Source organism: Sapajus apella, unplaced genomic scaffold, assembly GCF_009761245.1.
Source record: "Sapajus apella isolate SASKATOON/1434 unplaced genomic scaffold, GSC_monkey_1.0 scaffold69, whole genome shotgun sequence".
Classification (NCBI taxonomy): domain Eukaryota; kingdom Metazoa; phylum Chordata; class Mammalia; order Primates; family Cebidae; genus Sapajus; species Sapajus apella.
Genome location: NW_022437009.1, coordinates 11,370,683 through 11,384,288, shown reverse-complemented (window position 1 = coordinate 11,384,288; position 13,606 = coordinate 11,370,683). Strand labels below are relative to the sequence as shown.

At 39.5% G+C, this 13,606-nt stretch overlaps 1 protein-coding gene across 2 annotated transcripts; it reads left to right on the top strand.

Annotated features, from left to right (window-relative positions):
* The first annotated feature begins 3,528 nt into the window (after nt 1-3,528).
* On the top strand, nt 3,529-13,060 carry PRPF38B (pre-mRNA processing factor 38B). Of its 2 annotated transcripts, XM_032249915.1 has the most exons (7): nt 4,603-4,742; nt 5,060-5,210; nt 7,542-7,610; nt 7,890-8,041; nt 8,124-8,184; nt 10,478-10,701; nt 11,035-13,060. In XM_032249915.1, exons 2-7 carry the CDS (start codon nt 5,151-5,153, stop codon nt 11,891-11,893), a joined length of 1,425 nt encoding a protein of 474 aa, XP_032105806.1. In that variant the 5' UTR covers nt 4,603-4,742; nt 5,060-5,150; the 3' UTR covers nt 11,894-13,060. The 2 variants fall into 2 exon arrangements, with proteins under 2 accessions (XP_032105805.1, XP_032105806.1); XM_032249914.1 differs by lacking the exon at nt 5,060-5,210 and having other exon boundaries at nt 3,529-4,742.
* Nucleotides 13,061-13,606: the final 546 nt, after the last annotated feature.

Here is a 13,606-nt window from a genome sequence, read left to right as displayed (position 1 = left end):
TAGACAAAAGACATATACAAATCATGTAAAAATCCCTTGCTACTCAACAGTAAGACAAACAAGAAAATGGGCAAATTATTTGAACTTACTTCACAGTAGAAAATATAGAAATGCCAATAAGCACCTGAAAAATGTTCAACATCATTAGTGATAAGGGAAATGTAAATTAAAGCCAAAATGAGATACCACTTTACACCCATTAGAATGGCAAAAAAAAAGAAAAGTTCTATTTTGCTTTTTAGAGACAAGATTTCTCTGTCACCCAGACTGGAGTGCAGTGTTGGGATCATAGCTCACTGCAGTCTCAAACTCCTGGGCTCAAGTGATCCTCCCTCTTGCACTCCTGAGTAGCTGGGTCTACAGGTGAGCACCACCACGCTTGGCTAATTTTTTTTATTTTTTTGGAGAGATGGGTATTACTATGTTGCTCCAGGTGGTCTCAAACTCCTGGCTTGAAGGGATCCACCCTCCTCAGCCTCCCAAAGCACTGGGATTACAAGTGTGACCCACTGCTCCCAGCCAGAATAGCTAAAACTAAAACATATTTGTATGTGAGGTGCTGGTGAGGATATGGAGCAAGTGAAACTGTCATACACTGCTGGTGGGAATGAAAAATGTACAACCACCTCAGCAAACAGGCTATTTTGGCTATTTCATAAGTGCTGGGTGAGGTGTTAGAGCCTTGGCATCAGAAAGTGGTCAACTCGCGGGTCGGTAAAGAATTTATGGATGTCGGATAGGGTTGCACAATGAGTTTTGATATGCATGTATTTTGGAGATGTATAGAAATTCTAGTTACTTAAAAATTTTGGGAGGAAAAACCTGGAACCAGATGCCTGTGTTAGATAATACGGAAGTCTAATTACTTCTGAATTCCTCAGATAAGTTTTTGTCTCCAGGTCCTGCTGGATGGTCACCAGGTGATTTTGCTCTCCTCATTTTCCCCTGACAAATATCTTGGTCAAATCTTTGATCCTTTATATTCCCCCATGCTCACATCTGCCTGTTGCATATTATGGTCTCAAGAAAGAGAAAATAACATAGTGAAGAGGGGTTCAAGTCTATCCAGGTACTTCCTGCTTAAAGAGGACACTCCAGCCTGGACGACAGAGCAGGACTCTGTCTCCCACCCCCCCCCCACAAATGTCCACAGTCTAGTCACAAATGTCCACAGCATTTTTAACAATTTATGTTGCTTCTAATTTGGGGCTATTACAAATGAAAATGCTGTGCCCATTAGGGATTGGATAAATAAATTGTGATAAACCCATACAATGGAATACTAACTAGTAATTAAAAAAAAAAAACAACCTGCTGATACATGCAATAAGGATGCAAAAAGAGAACATTGTGTAGGATTTCATTTATTTAAGATTCAAGAAAATGCAAACTAGTCTCTACTGACAGAAAGTGGTTGCTTGAGTGTGAAGTTAGGGAAATGGATTACAAAAGGCACAAGAAAACTTTTGGGAATGATGGATGATGATTTTTATTGCAGTAATGGTTTAATGGGCATAAATATATGCCTAAACTGATCAAACTTACAGCCTTATATGTGTGCAGTGTAGAATTCTTCAATTATAACTGAATAAAGTTTTTTTTTTTTTTAAATGGGGATAAAAATACCTTCAGGCTGTTGTAGGGATTCACTGACTATGCTAAGCATTTTATCATAATACCTGGCTCCCTGAGTTTGATACCACTGAAATTTAGACATCAAACTCAACCTCTCTATCAAGCTCTTCATCCAAAGAGACTAGGGGTAAAAACTGTCTAAGACTATACAGAAATATCATGTATCTGAGGAATTAAAAATAGTGCATAAGAGAAAGAAAAAAATAGTGCATAAGATTTGGCAATGTGAGTGTCATTGGATAAACTCAACAAACTTATTATCGAGGCAAAAAATATATACACAAAAAGTAAAAACTGGGTTCAAAAAAACTTTTTTTTCTATGGACTTTTTTTTTTTTTTTTTTTTTTTTTTTTTGAGAAGGAGTTTCGCTCTTGTTACCCAGGCTGGAGTGCAATGGCGCGATCTCGGCTCACCGCAACCTCCGCCTCCCGGGTTCAGGCAATTCTCCTGCCTCAGCCTCCTGAGTCGCTGGGATTACAGGCACACGCCACCATGCCCAGCTAATTTTTTGTATTTTTAGTAGAGACGGGGTTTCACCATGTTGACCAGGATGGTCTCGATCTCTTGACCTCATGATCCACCCGCCTCGGCCTCCCACAGTGCTGGGATTACAGGCTTGAGCCACCGCGCCCGGCCCTTCTATGGACTTTTAAGTGATTAATTTATAGAGGGGTTAGGATCTTCAGTTTTCCTTTGGAAGTAAGTTAATAAAAACCCCTTTAGAGAAAAACAAGATTGACTAGGAAGAATGTGAAAACTGCTTTTCCTCTCAGGGGTCATACTGTACAGCTCTAAACATTAATCACTCAATTCAGTCACTGTCTTTTCTATTTCCTTGTATTCTGTCATACAACTGTCTCGGTTTACCTCCTTTTCTGCTTGTCTTCTCTCTCTCTTCTCCTGGTTTATTTTCATCCACATGTGGATTTTCCCCAACATCTTATTCTTTTCTCCTCCTCTGTGCATATGTTACTGAGGTTAAGATTGCCACATTCAAACTTCCTAACCCAAAAGTTTGTAGGAGAGAGTAAATGATTAAAGGTGCCACAAGGAGAAAACAAATAGGTTGAAGAATAAAAGACGTCACCGGATTTAGGCAATTAGGAAGTCACTGAGTGAGCAATCCAAGGTTTTTGAATAGGATAGTGATGCACTTTTGGAATAACTCTGGCAAGCTCTGTGAAGAATGCCTTAAAGCCAGAAAATGTTAACAATAGTATCTTTATTTTTCAATTTTTTTTTTGAGAGGAGCTTCACTCTCATTGCCCAGGCTGGGGTGCAATGGCACCATCTAGGCTCACCACAAACTCCACCTCATGGGTTCAACTGAATCTCCTGCCTCAGCCTCCCCAGTAGCCGGGATTACAGGCATGTGCCACCATGCCTGGTTAATTTTTGTATTTTTAGTAAAGACGGGTTTCCTCCATGTTGGTCAGGCTGATCTCGAACTCCCGACTTCGGGTGATCCGCCCTCCTCGGCCTCCCAAAGTGCTGGGATTACAGGCGTGAGCTACTGCGCCCGACCAACAATATCTTAGTAGACATTGGGAATTATGGATGTCGTTATGTAACCCTAAAATTTTAATGTCATCAAGTTCCTAATGTTTCATTTTGTCACTCCAGGTACTTCTCAGCAAATATTCCCTCTTTAGGCATATCTCCTGGCGCCTCTCCAATACCCTGTTCTTCCCTGCTTCTATAAACGTTCAGGCTGCTCTCTGCCGATAAAAACTGCTCAACCCAATTCCACCTGTGAAAACCTCAAGGTCCTCTGTAGCCTACTCTCAACTCCCAAACACCATGAATCTTCCCTAAGTAATCAGTAGGTAAGTTATCAGAGCTGAGACCGACCCTGACTCGTCTTTACACCTCTTCCCCACCTCCTCCCATTGCCCCACCCCCACTCCCATTTCACAGTATCTCACCCATTGTTTACCACTCCGACCGCAGAATCGAAAGATCTGGAGCAGGGAAGGAAAAAAAGGCGCCTACCAGATGCCTGGAACAGTCTACTAGGCGCTACGAGAACATTAGCTCTTTCAATGCTCACAACAGCCCAGCCAGATGTTATCTCATCTTACAATTGAATAAATTTAAGACCTCTGGCTGGACACTACAGGCTGGCGAAGGACATGACCTTTGATCAGAATCTCATGGAGGAGTGGGGTCCCTGACCATTGTCTCTTCCAGAGAACCTTAAAACTGAGACCCCAGGAGACCCTCTCGGATACTCTGCAGGAGTCAGAGTCACAATATTAGCAAGCACATCGCAGTCCTGCGAACTCTTTCTGGCTCAACTCTCGACAGAAGAAATCAAGCCCCAGTCAAAATACAACAGATTAGGCCTATCACCCTCTCCCCCGGCCCCAAAATTCTCAGGGGAAATCCCCTAAGAGTCAGGTAGGGAGGTCACTGCAGCGACTTCAGGGTGCAGAGATCGCGAGGAACTAGTTAGAGGACGCTCCAGCCCACCTGGGCGTCTCTGATTGGCCGCCAGCTCAGCTTGGAACGCTGGGGTGTATGGCGTCATATCCGCCGGGCCCGCCATCTTGTTCCCAGGGGCAGTTGGCGGAAGAGATCGAGCTCTCTGGCCGCCGGCTCGCCTTCTCGGTGGAGTTCTCGCGGTCTGCGTTTCGCTGTCTGCTCTCGGCCCGGGGTGCTTTTGTCGGCGTCCCGCTTACCCTCCCTTACCCGGCTGGGGCACAGTGAGGCGGCCCCTTCTCCCGACGACGTTCCATGGAGTAGGGTCCCGGACCGTTGTCCCGAAGAGCGAGATCGAGCTTGGCCCCCTCCCCCCCCTCCTTCCCTCCCTCCTTCCTTCCGCCGCAACATGGCTAACAACAGCCCCGCGCTGACAGGCAACTCGCAGCCGCAGCACCAGGCGGCCGCTGCCGCGGCTCAGCAACAGCAGCAGTGCGGCGGCGGCGGCGCCACCAAGCCAGCGGTCTCGGGCAAGCAGGGCAATGTGCTCCCGCTGTGGGGCAACGAGAAGACCATGAACCTCAACCCCATGATCCTAACCAACATCCTGTCGTCGCCTTACTTCAAAGTACAGCTCTACGAGCTCAAGACCTACCACGAGGTGGTGGACGAGATCTACTTTAAGGTACGAAGCGTGTAGGCCTTGGGCTTGGGGGTAAGTTCAGAAGAGGGGGTATGGAAGGAAACGGGCGGAGGCGGCCCCTGAAATCTGAAGATTTGTGGGTGGGGGAAGGTGGTTCGGCGAGGTGGGAGCTGCGGCCTGTAGTCTTGTTTGGGAGGGGTCGGACTGGGGCCGCCCTCTCGTTTCCATTTTAGATTTTTAGGGCCGGGAGAGCCCGCCACTATTGATCTCTCTCCTCCCTCAACCTCCTGCCCACCCTTGGGGGGAGTTGGGCAGGTGGGGTCGGGGAGAGGAAGAAAGAGTAACAGAAACCTTTCCAGTTTACAGCTTTAAAATTATTCCTTTTGACGTGGATCTACTGAGCGCCAACTTGTTGGTGCTTCTCCCGCTCACCCCTGGCCAGGGCGTGTAATGACTTCAGTGTTGGCCTCGTGTTGTTGGTACTCACTATCCGATCCAGACAGGGAAATGGTCAGTGCGTGTGTGTCGGGTGGGGTGGGGGGGATGAGGGTGGAGAGGTGCCATTTCTAGAGGTGTACAGAAGGCCTGGAAATTTTCCCAGCAGGAAGTCAGGAGTAAGAGGTCTCAGCCACCTGTGCATTGGGCTTATTTAGAATTATCTGGGCCCTGGGCTTCTGCGGCAGGGTCGGTGCTGGCTTGGCTGTGCTGGGGAGCTCACCTGGCGCCTCCTCACTGCACTCTTGTCTCAGTTCTTGTTTCGTTAGCAGGATTGACTCAGTCTTGCAGCGAGGCTCGGAGCAGCCCAGGGTCGCAGGTAGAGGTATGCACTATTAATCATGCTCAATCGCCATAAATGCATTTCCCTGGTTAAATGAACGGCTAATTAGATTTTTTTTTTTTTTTTTTGGCCATTGCTTTTGGTCTTTTCGACAATTAGGTAGGCTTTTTCCACTTCCCTGCAAATTATGTAGTATAAAAAATATCTTCCAGGCCTCCGAAGGTTAATTTCTATTTTAAAGAATATTAATAATAGCCTTAGTGGTCTTTAAATATTTTATCTGGAGTGTCTAATATACAATCCATTTGTCTATATTGATTCTTAAAAACTTGACAGATCACACAAAGTGTTTCCTGTCGTTGGAACGTATTAGTGTAGAGATATTAACAAAAGGACATTCTCTTTTGTTTTGCCCACCTTTTCCTCCCAGTTAAGTAATTAGGTTATTGAAGGATTTTGAGAGATTAGTTGCTTTTTATAGAAAACATCTTGAGGAATACAGTTCAACTTTGGGTCTATAAAGTACACAAAGAAATTTGGAATCCTCTTACTAGAGTCTATAGTAGGTCTGATTGTAATTCTACGAATTAGTTTTTTTAGTTTTTAAAAGGTAAGACCTTTTTAACATGAATACAGTGTGGTGAATAACATTTAATCCTTAGCTTTATTTATTCAGTAAACTTTAAACAGTTGAAAATTGGTTCCTGCTCTTTTGCGGCAGGTTCTGTTTTCTAACATAGGCAAAATGTTAATGTAATAGAGAAAAGACTCGGTTTTAAGTTTCAAATGTGTTTTGAAACAACATTCTACCAGGAATTGTTTTTAAATTCCGTTAAAAAACTAAAGACCCAGCTTTTTATTAATGTCATCAAGACATTCAGATTAAATAGTCACTGAAATATGTAGGTTTCCAACTTTGTATTGCATCCAGCCCTGACTTTGGCTAGCCTTTGAGGAATGGAAACATCTTTTACATAAGCAGTCTGTGGGGAGGAAAGGAGACGTTAAAGCACTGCAAAGTAGTGTAGTGCTTAAACTTAAATGCATGCTGTTCTATCTAAAGCCATTGTTCAGGACTACAAAATGTTACCGCCTGTGGGTGGAAATAGTTTTAGAAATACCTAGTGAAAAAAATGGGATTTTTTTTGTTTTTAGAAAAAAAAAAAAAAAACCAAGATGGGTCTTCCCAAAAGACCTTCTTGGATTCTTTTTAGAGCTAATATTCTTTTGTTGTTGTTGTTGTTGCTATTTTTAGATAAGGAATGGTTTTTATAAGATGTTCCACTTAGCAAATATGATACTGTGTGTGCCAGTGATAAATGCCAGTGACTAGTCACACTCAGTTTTTGACAAGAATTTATACTCTGGGGAATAATTGGATGGGTTCACATATAATAAGGCTGAAGCTTAAGTATCACAATGATTTCTGTAAATGTGGCCTTTGTAATTTTATCTTTAATCAGGAATAAACCTGATCCTGGTGGACAAAATGTACAAATAAAAAGTTCTATAATTTTGCATCACAAGTAACTCATCACTGTTTTAGCAATTTTTTTCAAGTAATTTTCCTTAATTTTATAATGTAGATTTTAAATTACAGTAAATTTGAACTATTGAAGACATTTTGAAGTTTTTCAAATTAATGCTTAAACTTCATTAATACTTTTTGCTTTAAATTGGAGACCTAAATCCATTTTTCAAGGAAAATATTTTAAAAGCAACTCGTACAAAGTTAAAATATTATCAAATAGTTTTTGCAACCAAGCGAGACTATAGAAATTTTCTGACTCCCAGATATAGATATCGGCTCTTTATAAAGCTAGTTTAGTGGGAGTTCTCCTCTGCAAAGCTATTAAAGTGTAGCTTTATGGGTGGTGTTTAAATGTCTTAAGTAGTTTTTCCAAAAATGATTTACACACTTGATGTCCGTAAACATATTATATACTTAATGACAAAATAATTTTGGAAGAGCTGCTCTGTTATGGACTTGGGTTTACTTTTATCAGGCTTTTAAACGAATTCAAAGTATGAGTGTTTGTTGTGTTCCTCTTTTCTATTTTCAGGTCACGCACGTTGAACCATGGGAGAAAGGAAGCAGGAAAACAGCAGGCCAGACAGGGATGTGCGGAGGGGTAAGTAGAAGTACGTGCATTTTTCAGTTTTTCTGTGTCTGATAACTATGTTTATATTTAGAAAACTAGAGGCCTGTCTGTCAAGTATACACTTAACTGACACTTGTTTAAATCTGAATTCAAGTGTTCAGTGAAATAGGATTAGAAAAATGTTACTTTTTAATGCTTCTTTCTTAGTTCTGGATTATGGCTTGTTATTAATACCTAACAGGATTAATCAATTGGTATTAAGTGTCTGTTAATTATTTTACTACTTTTTCTTGACTCTTTCCCCTAAAGGTTCGAGGTGTTGGAACAGGAGGAATTGTTTCTACAGCATTTTGCCTGTTATACAAATTATTTACCCTCAAGTTAACCCGAAAGCAAGTGATGGGTCTTATAACACACACAGACTCTCCATATATTAGAGCGCTTGGATTTATGTATATAAGGTGAGCGTGCATTTATGTATATGTCCAGTAAATACCTCATTTTAATTTACATACGTTTAATAATAGTCTTTTGTAATTCTAGATATACACAGCCCCCTACAGATCTATGGGACTGGTTTGAATCCTTCCTTGATGATGAAGAGGTATGTCAAAAAGGGTAATAATTTATTTTCCTCTGATTATGCTCATTTTTTCTTATCTTTTATTTATTGGTGGTTTAATGTCTTCAAGAATTTCCTGCAGTTAAATATTTCAGTCAGATACTTTTGGAATTAATGTCCATTTCCTGAGACCTGATGGCTTTTGTGTATTTTAGGGTAAATTTCTGAAGTTTTATTTTCTTGTTTTTAAATTGTTTAAATGTATTTGGTAACTATTGGAAAATTTTCTCTTCTTAATTATGTTCTGTGTATTGTATTGATCCTGAATTGTATAGTTGTTAGTGACTTTTCAAGATGGGTCATGCTCAAGACTGAGGCGATAAAAGACATGCACATAGACTACTAACTGCAGCTTTTTTTTTTTCTTCTGTAAGATTTCAGTTCTTCACCCTCTAACTTCTCCCAAGTATCAGTATTCCCACTGGCATAGAAGTGCAGAATTGAAGAGCTGGGTGTTACGTAAATAGGCTAAGTGTTTGGATGACTTGTTCAAGGTGACAAAATTTTAATTCCAGCTTTCTGACTCCTAGTACACTACACATATATTTTAAAATTTTTTTAATTGGAATTTGAGTCTCCCTAATCTGAAATATTGTTAGATTTAAAATCATATATGCATGCGTGTACTAGGAAAGAATAATACAAAATAAATCATGTATGCATTGACTGGGCATGGTGGCTCACCCTTGTAATCCCAACACTTTGAGAGTTCAAGACCAGCCTGAGCAATATAGTGAGACCTCATCTCTACAGAAAAAAAGTTTAAAAATTAGCTGAGCATACAGGCATACATCTTAGTCCCAGCTACTTGGGAGGCTGGGGTGGGAGGATCACTTGAGCCCAGGAGGCAGAATTTGCAGTGAGCCTAAATTATTGCCACTGCACTCCAGCCTGGGCAACAGAGTAAGACCCTTTCTCCAAACAAAACAATATCATAATGCGTTAATTTACTTACATAGTGAAGTCCAACATCTCAAAGTATACTCAATAATGAAATAATGAGCTGTATTATCCATATATCTGCCCAGTCTGCTACTTTGTGTTTTAAGGTTCATAAAGCAGACCTTGAGTGCTATATGTCGTAGTCTATTTACAGAGTTCATCCAAAGAGTTTATTGAATTAAAGGATGGTTCTAATGGAAATGTATTTTGTCATTAAATGCACACCTAAAAAAAATCTCACTCATTTAGGGGACACAGAGAATTTTTATTTTTCTCTACCTTTTTTTTTTTTTTTTGCCTGTTAACTGAGTTAATAACTCAGAAGTAAAATGTGTTTTAAATCACAATCTTTAGGGCCTTTTTATCTTTAGATGGGTTTTTCAGACTGACTGAAGCACTTCTGTTTTTGAAAAAGCATGTTCCTCTTCATAATTGGTATTGTATTGGTTTTGTTTCTAGATGCCTCTATTTTATGTTTTTTATTGTGTTTACAAACCTGAGGTCCTCTGTTTAAGCTAACTTATTGTTTTCTTCCTTAGATATCTGCAGCGATTATATTTGGAAATACTGTATATCTGAACACTTAAATGTGTGTGAGTGCAAGCAGTTTTACCTTTAGCTCTTGTTTTCCTGTTTAGATAACAAATCTCACTTTCCTTGTGTGCTTGCACTATAGGTTTGGGACTGACAATAGCTGACTAACATGTCCTGAGCTGTGAGAGGGCATAGCAAGAAGGCCTTCATGCGGTAATGACCCTTTTCAGAGACAATGGTCATCATGGATTATGCGTTTCCAATTATTTGTTCATTTATTTATTTTCTACATAACTAAATTAGAAACCTCACTGCTTCATGGCAGTTGGTTTGCTATTGCTTCCAGTTTTGTTAGGGCTTCATTTTATATTAGAGCTGTTAAAAGATAACCTTTAGACAGGAATTACCTAAAGTAGATCATATGTAGCTAGGTGATGGTGCTAGGTGTATGATGTGTGCAAATATGTCCACAGAAATAAATACATAGTAGGTATGTGGAATGTAAATTTAAGTCAATCATTCCACATAGTTTAGAAATGTAAGGGGCTTTTTCATATTATTAACTGAGTGAGATCAATTCCCTTTATGCCCATGCGGCTGCAGGATTTGTTCTCACCTGCATGCACACACTAAGCCCAAATATTTCTGTTCATTCATTGCCAGATTAGGATCTGAAAATAAAATTTTTCCGTTAGAATTTTTTTGTATTGAGAATCCAAAGATGGTAATATTTTTATAGTATTCATGTGTATATAGAAATACATTTTTGACGGCTAGGACATCTTTTGTGTTTCTGTAGGACCTAGATGTGAAGGCTGGCGGAGGCTGTGTAATGACCATTGGAGAAATGCTACGATCTTTTCTCACAAAACTGGAGTGGTTTTCTACCTTGTTTCCAAGAATTCCAGTTCCAGTTCAAAAGAATATTGATCAACAGATTAAAACCCGACCTAGAAAAATTAAGAAAGAAGGGAAGGAAGGCGTTGAGGAAATAGACAGACATGTTGAACGCAGACGTTCAAGGTAATGTCACTCTTGAATTATGCTTATTTTTTATGTATGTTTTATGCAAAGTTGATGGTTCTGAGAAATAGCAAGTTCTTAGGAATTTGTTTTTACTGTCTATTTTATTGTTTGTCACTTTTATCCCCTAAAAGTTATTTTCTTCCTTTCAGGGCTTTTTCTGTAAAATTATGCATCTATAAATGAGAACAATCAAATTTTTTGCTTTAATGACTCTTGACATGGACTTAAGCTTGAGGACCTGAATAAATAATGCCATTAAAAGTTTTATTATGAAAAAATTTTTATATGCTTTATTCATTGCAATTTTTTTTTTCTCTCTGTCTTCCTTAGGTCTCCAAGGAGATCTCTGAGTCCACGGAGGTCCCCAAGAAGATCAAGAAGTAGAAGTCATCATCGAGAGGGCCATGGGTCTTCTAGTTTTGACAGAGAATTAGAAAGAGAGAAAGAACGCCAGCGACTAGAGCGTGAAGCCAAAGAAAGGGAGAAAGAACGTCGAAGATCCCGAAGTATTGATCGGGGGTTAGAACGCAGGCACAGCAGAAGTAGGGAAAGACATAGAAGTCGCAGTCGGAGTCGTGATAGGAAAGGGGATAGAAGGGACAGGGATCGGGAAAGAGAGAAAGAAAATGAGAGAGGTAGAAGACGAGATCGTGACTATGATAAGGAAAGAGGAAACGACCGAGAAAAAGAGAGAGAGCGATCAAGAGAAAGGTCCAAGGAACAGAGAAGTAGGGGAGAGGTAGAAGAGAAGAAACATAAAGAAGACAAAGATGATAGGCGGCACAGAGATGACAAAAAAGATTCCAAGAAAGAGAAAAAACACAGTAGAAGCAGAAGCAGAGAAAGGAAACACAGAAGTAGGAGTCGAAGTAGAAACGCAGGGAAACGAAGTAGAAGTAGAAGCAAAGAGAAATCAAGTAAACATAAAAATGAAAGTAAAGAAAAATCAAATAAACGAAGTAGAAGTGGCAGTCAAGGAAGAACTGACAGTCTTGAAAAATCAAAAAAATGGGAACATAGCCCCAGCAAAGAAAAATCTAGAAAGCGTAGTGGAAGCAAAGAACGTTCCCACAAACGAGATCACAGTGATAGTAAGGACCAGTCAGACAAACATGATCGTCGAAGGAGCCAAAGTATAGAACGAGAGAGCCAAGAAAAACAACATAAAAACAAAGAGGAGACTGTGTGAAAATATTTTGTAAAAGTGGATCACATTGAATCCTATAGATGATTAAATCTGCTTTTTTTCCCCCAAGTTGAGGTTGTGCAGTAGTTCGTACTCCTCAAGCTCTCCCTGTAGGCTGCATTTTCATTTCCTCTTTTGTGTAGGGAAGTGCCTTTGTAATTCCATTTATTGCATTGATGTTTTCACCCAGTTGTTAAGTTTGATACATGATGCACAGATTGTTCTTGCATTTTTATTGTTTGTTTTTGAAATGTACAGTCTGTACATATGTCCTGAAATGTTTTAATTCCTTTGGCATGGTTGCCATGTTGGTCAAATTTGTATAAGGCAATAAACTGCCACTAATCTATTTTTGTTTTGTAGGTGTGGGATTATGGTTTGTGTACTGAAGTTAGCATGGCTGTGCTTTTCGTAATAGAATGCTAAAGACTTTGAGAATGGATCTTGGATGTCTGTTATAGGAGAAATATGTGCTGTCAATATACGTGAAGGCAGCATTGTAGGATTAACATTCTTGTCCACTGTATATTATCTTGGAAGGCTCTTGTTAATATGTTACACTTAATATTCTCCACAGTTACCCTTAGAGAGAATTTATGAGAAGTTAGTTTCTGATGCAGAGGTTTTTAGGCTGTGATTTCATGAAAAGTCCTTTTAGCATTCTACCTCAAAGGGACACTTAGTATGCCTAAAATTTATTCACTTAGTTTTCCTTTTTTATTTGAAAAAAATACATGACATGTAATCTTTTTTCTTGAATTCTTTCTCAGATTTTGAAGTACTATATTAAAGAAAAAAATTAATGTCTAAAGCCTAGCATTCTTGCAGAACCCTGTACTAACATGTAATTGGGAGAGGGTGGGGCAAATGAGTAGAGAAACAGATTCAAGCCTCAAGCTTCCAAAGCATTTTTATAAATGGAAAATCCTTAAATTATGAAACAGCTTGATATAATATCCTTTTTTAAAAATTCAGAACTTTTTTTATTGATAATGGAGATTGCTGTTGGAGTTTTTAAAGTTAATCTAGAACAGAGGAGTATTAAAAGTAATGCTATGCTGCATTATTTAAGACTATCAGCAAATTATTTGATAGATTGTTCTTATGACTTGTATTCTGATTACAGAGAACCATCATGAGTGTGGAATAAATACTGGATTAAATCCTTTATCCTGGGTCTTGGCTTTTCCCCAATTTGTTAACCTTTTTTTAAATGTATTTTTAGTGTGGAAATTGATGAAACACCAGTAGAGTCACACTTTTTGTACAGGGATGTCTTAGTGGCCAGATGACAAGTGAATTTTAAAGAAATGCATAGACTGGGATTGGGTATGTGATAATAATCCTTATTCTTGATCATGGCAGTTCCCTTTGTCAGTGGTTGTTACATGTGTCATTTGATTAATTTGTTCCATGTCGAAGACGTTTTTTGAGATACCTTTCACTTAGACAATATGTTAGCATTTTTTTTTTAATTTGGAAATGAAGGAAATTCTTTAAGATAACTCATCCAATTGTTTTTAGAAAAGAAAATAGAGGCCCAAAGTAATGTCAGTGCTAGAGCTAAAACTGAGTATTCTGACAGTGTAGTGATCCTGCCGCACATTGATGTTTGTTTTATCTCACTGGTTATACTGGCCAACTAATGGGCCCTCAGAAGCCACTTTGCAGAGGTGTTAAATGGAACAGATGAGGACACTTGCAGGAGTCCTCCAT

Coding starts and splice junctions, on each gene's coding strand:
- PRPF38B (XM_032249914.1), top strand. CDS start 4,467: ATGGCTAACAACAGCCCCGCGCTGACAGGCAACTCGCAGCCGCAGCAC. Junction 4,743..7,541: donor TGGACGAGATCTACTTTAAG/GTACGAAGCGTG, acceptor TTCTATTTTCAG/GTCACGCACGTTGAACCATG. Junction 7,611..7,889: donor AGACAGGGATGTGCGGAGGG/GTAAGTAGAAGT, acceptor TTTCCCCTAAAG/GTTCGAGGTGTTGGAACAGG.